A 12,849-nucleotide genomic window follows, 5' to 3' on the forward strand; every position below is an offset into this window, starting at 1 on the left:
GTTAGAGCTTCACTCATCATTATGTATATATCACATATGCTGAAGCTGTTTATAAAACAAATATGTTACCTGTATATTCCAGGTGAAAACCAGCAGCTGAGACACTGATATCAGAGCTGAAGCTGAGATAGAGGTTGTTAGATGTGCTATTCAGGAGAGGGGGGATGGTCGTGCCTAAAAGCAAGGAGAGTGGAGGAGAGCAACAGAGAGCCATGATCACATTTTTTCATTTTTCAGCTGAGGGCTGAAAGCAAAGGATCTTAGTTATCTGACAGCAAAGGAAACAACAAAGGCCTCCCAAACCTACATTTTTACTTTTTTTTTTTTTTTTTTTGTGAAGTGTTCTCGAAGGAGGGAGAGGGGAATTACTTTTATATGAGACATCTGTTTTATTTGAAACCGCTTTTCAAATGTTGGCTCGACCTACTTAGCATGGCAAGGAAAAGTACAAAGTAAAAAAAAAAGGGTACTGCACTATTGAAGCAAAGCTGGCACAGTGCAACAGTGCGATTCTGTCAGGGCCCCTTCACAATAAGATAACAGATGATGCACTGTAATGTAAAGAAATATTAACCGACTCCTATCACCTCTATCATTGTCTTGGATGGTTTGAAGATGCAACGGTGGTGAAAGTGTCTTCTGACAGTAGCCACCTGTGGAGTTTTAACATTTTCGCAGAGGCCAGTGTGCCTCTTTTGACTTACATGTTTCTTTGTACAGTGGCAGGTGTGTCAGAAAAAAAACGATCAAAGTTAAAGAGACTTCCTACTGAACGAAGAGTGAATCAGGCCAGTGAACGTTACTGGTTGCCTGTTGCGAAGGGAATTAATTAGCGGGTTTTTTAACAGTCTGCCGCCCCCCTGCTGGTCGTGTTCACATCCCAGAGAAAATCTCATTCATTATCATAATGGAAAATAAAGAAATATATATTTTGACTCAATAATAAATGATGAATGATGATGAATAATTAACCATGTGGATTTAACCATAGCAGTTATTCCAGGATGTAAAACAACAGTCACAATAACAGTTGTGATTAACTCTGGAAAAAGCAAAGTTTTATCTTCCTGCATAGATAACTGACTTTTTATAGGGAATACTGGCTCTGTGACTTCACTGCTAAAAAAATGCCTCTTATCCAGTTTGCCATAAAGATGTCAAGCCCTTCCATAGATTATTTAACATAACTAGCAGATAATCAGATGACTTTGCTCCCCTAAAAGCAGTATTAGTATCCCCAGAAGTTGCTGACTCCCCCTTTGGAAGTCTGCATGAATTACACGAGTGAATGAATGTGGAGGAATGCTTTACACAGGCTGAGCACATTTTTGGGTTGAATGTGAGAATGTTGAACAAATATTTGGACCACACACTTTGCTTTCAGTTATTTTTCTCTCCAGGATAGAAGGCTAGAAATTTAGATTCTGCATGCATGAGTTAAATGTCGAAAAGTGGAGTTTATACTTCTTATATGATTGTTGCATTGTTGGTAATCAGTTGCAATTACTTTGATTTTAAATAAAAAATATCTTCCTCTTCCAATTAACCTAAAAACATAGCTAATGACATTGTGCAGAACATTTTGGGAGCATTTAGAAATGTGAGTATTTGTATTGTTTTGGTGTCTGACACATGTCTTGTCGCAGGTTGCTTAGGGAATATCTATTCCTAGTAAAGACTAAGAGTGTAAGAGGATCAACTAGCTATGCGACAAATAATTCTCATACAGTACGTCTTTTAAGGAATGACAGATCAACAAGCAGGTGCCGGCAAATGTGTTTCTTGGCTCCTGCTGGGAGACTCAGAATGGGACCGGTTTAGCTCTAATTGAACTCTCCGCAGGTGGTCACATGGTCAGTGTCTTGTTTGCCTCAAAACGCCACGACAACATGCAGTGTTCTTTTTTCTGCATGTTGTCACGATGACGCATTTAACTGTCAAGCTGTATTTGGTGCGGTCAGGTAACAAGACTACAGTTTTTATTCTTTATTTTGTGACAGAGAATATGAATGCTTGTGAAGGAGTCCAGTCCTTAAAACATTTATTCCTCTCTATCTACTTGCATAAAACCACAACAAAGATTAAACTGTCTAGCTGTGACAAGTCTTTCATGTGCAATTTTACTCTTTTATTTTATTTATTTTACTTAATTTATGTCACCCTTATAGTTATTCTATTAGGAACTTGTGTTAGCTTTACTTCTTATCCAGCTTACACGTGCTACTCTGCTGTTTCTACTCTTATATATTTGTCATTTTGAGCAATCTTTGTCACAAGAATCTATCTTATCTTCATTAAAGAATGTTGGATGTTGTTCAGTAGTGTCTTCTTGGTTACTTTTAATTAACTACTGTCACCAAAATAGTCACAATTAAAGTCTAAACTGTAATTTACTGTGTTTCTTGTTGAAAATATCCTGTAGATAATTGCTTCCAACATGATAAAATGTTGCACTTTGTCTCAACTGTTTTTCTATTTTATTTTATCTAGTTTGGCCTAACTTTTATTCAGCTATTTCATTCATCATTCATTCATTCATTATCCCTACACGCTTATCCCGTTTAATAGAACAAGTCTGCCAGAGCATATCTTTACAATTACATTTTTGGAGTAGTTATTATGCTATCCATCAACGCAATATCCCAAATTTCAAAAAATGAAGATTGTTCTTTTGTTTTTTATTTACACATATTTTTCTAAATACATGCAAGAAAGTCATTTCATGCTCACAACATGATGATGCTTATTCCAACGTAGGAAGTGCTGTGAATATCCGCTGTCTGGATTATAATGTTTTTGTTGTGTGCGGTGCTTACTCTATTTCTACAAACCCATCAGTGCAAGGAAACAGCGCTCTGGGACATGAGGAATGCATGATATGTTAGTGTAACTCCTCCGGTTTTATATGCAAAAAGAATTATTGCTCTATCTTATTTGGTTGCAATTCTACCGGCATTTAAACATAGATATGCAAATGGGATCTCGGGCTCTCCCATAGGTCTTAAAGAGCTACAGGGGTCACTGGCGCCTAGCACAGCTGACGTTGGGCAAGAGGCGGGGTACACCCTGGACAGGTTGTAAGACTACCACAGAGCCAGACAAATATTCACACTGACAGTCACACCTACGGGCAATTTGAAGTCACACATTAACCTAGCGTGCATGTCTTTGGACTCTGGGAGGAAGCCAGAGTACCCAGGGTAAACCCACGCTAACACAGGGAACAACATGCAAACCCCGCACAGCCAGCTTGTGGGTTCGAATGCTTTGAGGCAACAGTGCTAACTTCTTCACCATTGTATCATTTATTGCTTTTGAATCAATTTTATTGTCATCATTTTTTTATTCATCTAGTTCTTTAATCTTGATTTTATTTCACCCAGTTTTTACTATTACTTTTAAATCTGCTTTATGACATTTTCATCATTTTCTTGCCTCATGTGCACTGGTTTCAACTTGTTTTTTTACAGTGTACACTTGTTCTATCGTGTTTTTGGCCTGTCAGTCATCTGTGAACTTTGAACTCCACTCATCTGTATGGAAGATGCTTCAGTATACAAATAAAGATTGATTGATTGATTTGTCTCACACTTTTTCGCTGTCATTTTCTAAATTACTTTTTTGGCAAGTGAGGCTACGATATGTGTAGTTTTTAGAGTAACATTTAAAAAAAAATACTGAAAAAAAAAAAGAAGCTGTTTACCAGAGTAGCTGCCCAGTCTCGGTGCGTGGTTGTCGGCACCATCGTAAAAATCCAAAGAGTCCCAGTTATGCTCAGTTGCAAAACTAACAACTTGTATCTGGAGAGACGGAAAAGGAGGAAGAGAAAGACAGAATTTGTACATGTTAGCTCTTGTTTCATTGTCTGCAATAAAAGCACCTCAATTGTCCTCTGAGTGCATCTGATACTCTACATTACTAAATCAATGAATAAATATTCATATCTCCTAAAAGGTGATATGAGACAAGGCTGTTTGTAACCCCCCCAACATAAGTCGAATTATACAGAAGACACCTGAACTATTAATGCTGTGAGGTGTCTGTCAAATACGTGTAACAGCCTCCATTTGGTGTCAGAAGCATCTTTGCCTTTGTATTTGCCCGTGAGAGCAGTTTAGCTTACACGCAATCAAGCATTATCTCTCTCGATTAGATCCTATCTAGTTATCTCTGGATGGTCCCTCTCTCACAAACCATCCTTCCATTCATCCTTCTAATAATATCTTATCTTCCTCGACATCCTGCCTGCTCAGCTTTTAAGCCAATGATACATAGGTCAGCCAGGAAGCAGTGTGTGACAGGTACTACCTGTATTCCAGCCCCCTCCGGAACAGAGACCTTCCACACGCAGTTCTGGTTGTTGTCGTAGGGCTCTGGATACCCAGGCGACAGGATGGTCCCACGGCGAAGGGTCAACACGCCCCCGCAGGGAACTGAGAGAGAGGCGAAACACACGGGTGCAGAGAGGAGAGAAAAGCAAAGGTTGAAACAACACTCTGTCTGCAAGTAACAAGGGAAGAGAAAGTTGATTCTATCATCTCTACTCCTGCAGAGGAGGTGACCAAAGAGCACAGGACCTGGGAGGCAGCTCGAGTCTGTATTGGCTTTTAAATATTTAGCATCTTATGATGTTACTGCATTCTGAATGGGAAAATATCAGTCTAATTTCTGGATTCATATTCACCTATGCATGTCGGCAGGGTGTCATTCCATTGTGCCAGGTTGTCAGGTACACTCTCACAGCGTATGGCAGTGGAGCCATGCAGGACGTAACCGGGGTTGCACTCAAACTGCACCAGCGAGCCGACTGCAAAGTCATTACCCAGACGCTTCCCAAAGCGCGGCTCGGGGACTGAACTGCACTGGGTGGAGCTGGTCCTTGGTACAGCTGCAGAAATAATGGAAGACATCACTACCATAAAGTTAACATCGATGGAAACACCAAATGTCCAACTGTGGCATTTTATGTGGAATGGACATGTCCACAAATGTAAGAGAAAGGCCATAATCCACACCCCATTGCCCCAGAAAGCCAAGATTTATGATGTAGTAAACACCAATACACACACACACGATCTCACCGCTCTTCACTAAAATTCCAACATGAAGGACACAAAATTAATCTAATTTATTTGCTTGAAAATAGCTACAACAACTCTGGCTACTTGTGATTGGCTGACCTTGGTAGACGAAGTGAAATCCCTTCGCAGTCTCTGGTCCGACTGTGGTAAACTTTATCGTGATCTGGTTTCCCGAACTCAGAGGGAGGGACTCACCTATGGAGAGAGTCAAAGAGAGACAAGATGAGAAGGAAAGCGTTATGGTTCAGGCTCAGCGGGGGTGCAGGGCTGCTGGAGCGCACTGCAAGGACCCTCTGACACTTTTTTTTTTTTTTTTCTCTCTCCAAGTGAGAGGAAAGAACATTCACAGTTTGCATAACCCAGTTTAAATTCATAAACATTTCTCCTGATCCAGTCATCGCTGAAGTGAGACAATAAAACAAATGCAGTGGGTGAAGTAGTAGTATTGACATTTAAGGATTGTGCGAGACAACGTCCCACTTAAACAGTAGCTGGTATCCTTTAAGCGGCACAGTCAATCAAATTATACTTTCTCAGCCTGTAGCTGCTGTTTACTAGTAAAGCAGCAAAGATTTCCTTTCATTTTACAGTTGCAGTTGACTAATCTATGTAAACATGCCAGTGTAGGAACAGTGGTTACATAACCTTCAACCTCGTCAGATGTGCTGCGGTACTTAAATTAATAGCCTTTCACCCCTGGGGCTCAGAGTTGTCTATCTGATCATCCATCCGTCTATCCATATATCAAGCTATCCATCCATCCTTACCAGAGTGGGACCCAGAGAGAGAAGACAGCAGTGTGTTTTGTTGAGTGGGCCCGTCGTAGATTTCCACCACATCATTCAGAGACGTCTGGAACAACACAAACTGTCCAAAGAGAACTGGAGACAGAGAAGAGAGACAGATGCAGAGATGTGTTAACCACACTTGAATGGAGACAAATTATTATTCCATGCCACTGTCTGTGCCTGACCTTCCAATGATAAAATTAACCTGTAATACCTAATTTAAATTTTATTAAGCTGCAGTGTCAACTTCTATCTGAAGCCAACTATTGGCACAAAATTACACATCAGGACGCTTAATAGTCAAAACATCACCTCATCTTCATCATGCAGCAGCCCAGCTCACCCCCTGCCTCGTCAGTTGGCTTGGCTGTATCAGTGTTGACAGCAAGTGTGAAATGCTGGTGTTGGCAAAAACTATATGTCAATAGGGCAAGATGTTTTTCTGTCTGTCCTCTCTGCAGTATTACAAGCAGGTAGAGTGAAAGAAAGGCATATGACACAAGTGGTAACCTGCCAAACTCATGTCCCAAAACCCCTGTTTTACTGTTTCAGAATGATGGAAGGTGAAAAGACTCGCTGCAGTGGCCATGAACCATGACTAAACCACGGATTTCACAGTGCAGCTGCGGCGGCAGGTAGCATAAGAGGGCCCCCTGGAGGCTTGAGGCCCTGTATTTGCTCAAACTAATACGATTCTCTTTGTCTTGGTTGATCACTGCGTCTTCAAAACAATTATAAGTTGCCTTAAGATGCAAATCTGTAGGTGTACTTGTATGAAATGGAAATCTGTTTGTTTGCAGCACATGGAAAAATGTCCTTTAGGATAAATAACATTTCTTTCAGCCTCAATGAAGCCAGCTCCCTGACTACACACACACACACACACACACACACACACACACGCAGACATATCACGTCTCCATCTCCCCCTCCCTCTCCCTCTCTCTTTGGCCCCAAAGGCTGAGGTGTAAAGGATTAAATCTGAACATTGCCAAGGATACTCGACTATAAGAAGGTCACTGGTCACTTTGTACAAGACCACTTCTCTCTGTGGAGTTCTTTTAAAGCACGATCCGCATTCTGCTTAAACGTTGCTCTGACTCACAACATACCGCCTGCCTCCATGTGAAACCTCGTTTCATGTTAAAATAATGGCAAACAATGCCAAGCAGGAGCAAGACAGTGAATTCCAAATTGGCGTTGAATTATCCCTGCAGGTGTGAGAGGGAGAATCGTCAAGATATAGCTCTACAGCGCAGATGGCTCTTAGCTCTTATATCTTGCATGGTCGTGTGTATGTGGCTGCGTATAAGGGGCATGCTGTTGAGTGGTCATAAAAAATGACAGGATCCTCCTGCCTGTCAGCAGAAACTTAAAAGCTCCCACTGTGTATAGATTTTAAGGAAACCAGAGTGATTAAGGTTTCCATCATGCCCTGCTGTAATATCGACATACCGCAGAGCAGGTGGAGGAGTTCACAGCTGAAACCGTTTCAGAACAGCACAGATTTCAGGCAGGAGGACACACATAATCAACATTCACACGCAGCCTCGTGAAGCATTAACGCACACATGGAACAGCTTACTTCACCGTGGATTTTTACTCATACTGTGATAACAAGGAAGAACAACATACCATTTACATACCAACACAGAAAGATGCACGCAGGAAAATGCCACACACATGCACACACGCAGAGATAAGTGATGGCACCAGTGTTGTCACACACTGTGATAACCACATGGCTTGTTGGTGGTGAAATCCCTCTGCACTGCAGTCACGCACACCTGGTAGATCTGTTCAGTGGTCCAGGTTGTAACGTGTCCAGCAAAGTTTAAATCAATCCACGGGGCGTGCCATCAAATGATTGAAATGTTTCTGTGTTCATTTGAAAGGCTTCAGCTCCTGACATCAGACGGAGAAAACCTGAGGATCGATCCCTGTGGAGCTGCCATGCCTCCTGATGAGCTGCCTGAGTGGGCGTCCTCAGCCACATCCTCATTCAACAGGAGGTTTGGCATCTCCTTAGGGATGGATGCCAAGAGTTTTCCCCACCTGGTGTTAAAACTGAACGCCATTTGCATGAAAGGTAGAAACATCATTAACCATTTGATAACTAGTCCTGTGGTTTTGTTTTCAACTACTCTGATCATCAAGCTGTTGAAACTGCAACTTTGAGCCTTTCAACTGCTTTAAGTTCACAAATTATAGACATGTTATTTTGGGGGGAATGACAGCTGCTTAAAAAAGCACTGCAACGTAGCAAAACCACCCCTGTCTCTTGCTGTGTGGGAGGGCCAGGGAGGCTGTCTGAGCGTCTTTCCAGCTGGCACCAGACGTCAATATGATGTCAGAAAGATGTTAATCTCGTACATCTGATAGACTTCAAAGTTCAGTTGGAGTGAAAAAAAGGTTGATATTTTAAATGTCTACCACATTACAATTTAATATTGTTTTGACATTTTGTAAGTGTTGGGTTTTGCTCTCCATACTTTACAACTAAATGCTGTTATTTTATGTCAACCTCTTCAACACTGGACATGTTTAGGGCTGGACCCAAATATTCGACTTCCCAGACATTTGTTCATTGAATTCAGTTTTCAGTTTTGGAATTCAGATTTTCCTTTTTTCCTTTTCTTACTTTGACCAGCATTGTCTTGAATTCGAAGTCTATTATTATAAGCATTTATGTACATCTAGTATTTATAATTGATAATTGATAATATTCATGATGAGAAAAGTTGTTAAAGCAGTTATTATGTTACAAAAGGTACACAGTTAGGACCTTGTTTAACTGGCAAAAGCTTTGACAATTTGCTGTTGATTACCACTGAAGCTCTGGAGAACAAAAAATGGTTATAAGGGGAGCCCTATACATGTTCCAACAGGAAAATGATCCAAAATTAGGGCGCAATTAACAACATCGGCAACTCAGATTACATGTTTCCCTGATGTTAGCGCGTAGCTACATGTAGCAGTGTATGTAATGTCAACACTTGCAGTAATGCCTGGAGCAGAAGACCATATAAAGAAGTCTTGTTGCGAGCTGATGGCAGGGATTACTTTTTTTTTTATCTCATTATCTGAAACTTTGGCTATATTTAAAGTCTGGGTAAAGCCAAAATAACTGTGTGTCATGAGTTAGTCACACCACAGGGAACAAGAGCTGCTGCATGGCTATAGCCTCCCGTTAGCACAAAGTACACAACCAAAGCAATGACCAGTACTGTAACTACCGGCGGGCTGGGTAGCTGATTTGGCTAGAAAGACTGCAAGATGCATCAGCTTGTCTTTATATAACAGTGGCATTTAACAGAGATGTCTATTCACATATTCATTAGACAGAAAGCGCTACGAGCACTTGCGGGACATAGCAAACTCGCCGTTCACACACAATGGACAAACAAAAGACTCTGATACTGTGATGTGTGCTGATGTTGAGTAACGTAGCATTTATATAGCAGGGGAGGGGTTACGTCAAGGAAGGCTCCAGTGAGTCATCGAGCAGGCTTTTAGGTCCATCCCAAAAATTCCTGGACACAGAAATGATGGTCTAACTCCACAATTCTGTACTACACAGTTCGAGGGTTCACAAGTGTTTTCTAACAATATAAATGTGCTTAGAAAGAAATCACTAGTTTTGCTTTACCTGGACTTTAACATGAACATCTGACATTCTAACATTTTTTACATGACAGAAAGTAATAACAAGCATAATAGGTCCTCTTTAAACAATATGTAGGCCAACTGAATGTGAGCTCCTGTCAGTCAGTATGTCTACATGAAGCTGACATTACAAAAGCTGCCGTACAAACATAACGAGACAGCAACCATCAACAGCCTCAGGGAAAGCTGCTATTTATTCATAACACCACAGGGCATAATTGGAAATCATATCCACCAATTACTGATTGTTTGTAAAAGCTCAAGTCAGACCAATGACTCACTCGTTCTAAGGGAGTCAACCAATAATTTAGATGTCAATACTGTATGTGATATGGTGAACGCGTATTAGAGACACAAATGTAAGTTTGCACATCATGAAAATGAAATGATATTGATACTTAGACAACACAGTCCCAACTTAATGTCCACTTACCAGCGTCTTATGGAGCTTTCAACAGTATCTGCTGATGTCGACAATGCCAGAGTAGTCCCATGTACTCCTATTTACAAGTACTCGGGGATCATAACAGCTACTGAGCCTGCATACAAACTTATCCATCTGCATGACAACTGAGGGAACTCCTATTGCTCATGAGCACATGTAATACAGTTGAAAGCTCCAGAAATGGCTAGTGGATCTTAAGTTGGGATTGTTGCGTCAACTATTATAACTATTTCCAAGTCAATAATGAACTTATGTCCTGTGACACCGTTATTCATCCCTAATTAAAATGTAAATTTAACCACATACTCTATAGATTTTGAAAGATGTCTGACACATTTAACACATTACTTCTTGACAGCACCCCTTTCAATTGTGCTCATGACCAGCGGAGACCCTCCTTTATTCTAATGCCCCCATATTCCCAACACAGCCTCGCTCAATGTGAAGAATCCTCCTCCAACATTTATATCTTTACAGTGCCTCATTTATGTCTGACCTCAGAGCCTCTGATCAAACGTGGCGAGATAAAAACAGCCTCATCTTTAAATGTCACTTCAATGATGAAACGCTGACCTGGAATCAAATAAATGGCCAACGAGCATCCTTTGATCACGTATAATATCTTTTCTAGTTTTTCAGTGGTTTAAAGAACCCCGAAGGGGTCCTCTCGGGGAGCTTCCCCATTAAAAAGTGCTAATGTGACTTTGTTTCACTGAGCAAAAGAACAATTGGAGAATACATGTCAAGAAAATTGTGATCACAGGGTTTGCTCTTGACTGTTTTCTTTTTACCTACACTTCAGAGCATTATACACTTGTGTTAGAAATCATTTTAAGTATAAGGAATAAATCACTTAAATACTGACTGCTTTGTATTGCAGTTTTCACCATAGCACACCCAAATAGATTCATACAGGTACTGTGTGTAATTGTGTGAAATATTCTATATATATATATATATATATATATATATATATGTATATTCACTTACACACATTCACATAACCACATATATATTCAAGATCCTGTGGAATGCTATGGTATATTCACATTTTGCTATGTATGGGTGTGTGTTTGTGCATGAACTTACCAAACTCTCTGGGTACAGATATAGAGTAGACACAGGTTTGTCCAGAGGTGTAGTTTCTGGGGAAGTTGGGAGATAAAACAGTCCCTTCTGTTCCTGTAGAACGACTTCCGCAGGGAGCTGGAGACAGAACATACACATGTGCACGCACATAAAGACGGGCAGAGAGGAACACAATCACACATACACAGTGAATAAAACACTCTGATCAAACATAGGTTTAAGCTGTGTGTGTGTGGGGATGCTTTATTGCGGTCTGTGTTTTAGTGCGTGTTACCTTGGCAACTAGGCAATGCCCTGTTCCATCCAGGTCTGCCATCATCTCCCATACTGCATGTTAGTGTAGAATAGCCCTAAAGAAAAATATAAGCTATTTACTGTGAGAAAAACAAAACACCAACCCAGCCAATCACTTATCCCACAAACCAACCAACAAATCATCCACCCACCCATTTGATCAACCAGCCATTTAACCAATCAACTGGCCAGACCATCAATTTAGCTATTCTAGGTAAGCCATTCCAATTTACATCTTATTTTTAAATGCCTTTATCGTCATGCCTCTTCTCTGCTTAAAGGTCCAGTGTGTTGGATTTAGTGACATCTAGTGGTGAGGTTGCAGCACTGAAACTTCTCTACCGTGCAAAGAATGTAGGACAAGTATGGTGGCCAAAGCCAGTGGCTCATTTAAAGATAACCAAAACATAACACTTCTCATTTTCAGGTGATTATACAGTAAAGCAAATATAAATATGAATATTACATACCATTTGTGCCTATAGATGCCCCTAAATCCTTCACACTGGACATTTATACATTTGTTACAAGGTACCAGCAAACCAGTAGAATCAACACACAAGCCTTAACAAACCATGATTGTCAAATTGCAGTCTTCTCTGTTAAAGGAGCAAAACAGTGCATGTGGTTCTTGTGCATAAATGTACAATTTTAATGCTATTGTGATGCCCATATATATATATAAAAAAAAAACTATATATAATCAGCTAACTAATCATCCATCTAACCAGCCAACTGACCAGCCACCCATCCATCTATCCAATTTGTTTTTGTACCTGCAAAACATATCCGGCCTCACAATAGAAGGTAACAGTGGAGCCAAGCTTATAATCGGATCCCAGCCTGGTCCCATTCAGAACCACACCTGGGTCGAAACACGATTCCCTCAGCTTGGCTGGACGGAGAGAAAGAGAAGGAGTGAGTCAGAGAGAGGGGGAGGATGAGGCAAAGAAAAAGTGACAGGCAAACATAAATAATAAGTCAAATTAATAATAACCACATCTCTAGCTGTAATCAAATGAGGCAGGCATGGCGTTGGCCTTTAAAATAGTCTGTTTGACTTAGCCGCCTTAGCCCAAGATTGAGCAAGAACGACAACTTCATTCCCAGGCTTTTGTATGCTACATGAACCTTGTAAATTATGGCTTTGGCCCCCCTCCTAAAAGATTAGTGGCCACCCTGCATCAACTCAAGACTTAATTCCTGAGTCCACATGAAGCCAACGCTGATTCTTTTGTGCAAGTGAATCAAACTCACCCCTCTGACAGACTATTTCAACAAACACTAATTCAACAGGGACGTTATGGTGACAGCAATCATTCTCTTTCATCTTAAAATCAGCATGATGCACGCCGCCGTCAGTGTGGGGGACTTAACTGCAAACACGTTTGTGCTGAGTGTTTAGGGGTAATGCAGTAGTCTTCTTTGTTCAATGTGAAAATTAAATATTTCTAAACACATTCTGGAGATACTGTCATCACAGGAG

At 40.7% G+C, this 12,849-nt stretch overlaps 1 protein-coding gene across 5 annotated transcripts in view; it reads right to left on the minus strand.

Moving 5' to 3' along the window:
• Window positions 1-12,849, minus strand: part of LOC117263130 (CUB and sushi domain-containing protein 3) — a 479,142-nt gene that overhangs the window by 74,676 nt on the left and 391,617 nt on the right. For all 5 annotated transcript variants that reach the window (XM_033636295.2, XM_033636294.2, XM_033636293.2 and 2 more), the window contains 9 exons: window positions 12,140-12,258; window positions 11,344-11,419; window positions 11,070-11,186; window positions 5,849-5,962; window positions 5,181-5,276; window positions 4,685-4,888; window positions 4,309-4,433; window positions 3,704-3,800; window positions 70-174 (listed from right to left, as the gene is read on the minus strand). In XM_033636295.2, coding sequence (XP_033492186.2) covers window positions 70-174; window positions 3,704-3,800; window positions 4,309-4,433; window positions 4,685-4,888; window positions 5,181-5,276; window positions 5,849-5,962; window positions 11,070-11,186; window positions 11,344-11,419; window positions 12,140-12,258 — 1,053 coding nt within the window. The remainder of the gene's footprint in view (window positions 1-69; window positions 175-3,703; window positions 3,801-4,308; window positions 4,434-4,684; window positions 4,889-5,180; window positions 5,277-5,848; window positions 5,963-11,069; window positions 11,187-11,343; window positions 11,420-12,139; window positions 12,259-12,849) is intronic.

The sequence above is a fragment of the Epinephelus lanceolatus genome, chromosome 16 (assembly GCF_041903045.1).
Source record: "Epinephelus lanceolatus isolate andai-2023 chromosome 16, ASM4190304v1, whole genome shotgun sequence".
NCBI lineage: Eukaryota > Metazoa > Chordata > Actinopteri > Perciformes > Serranidae > Epinephelus > Epinephelus lanceolatus.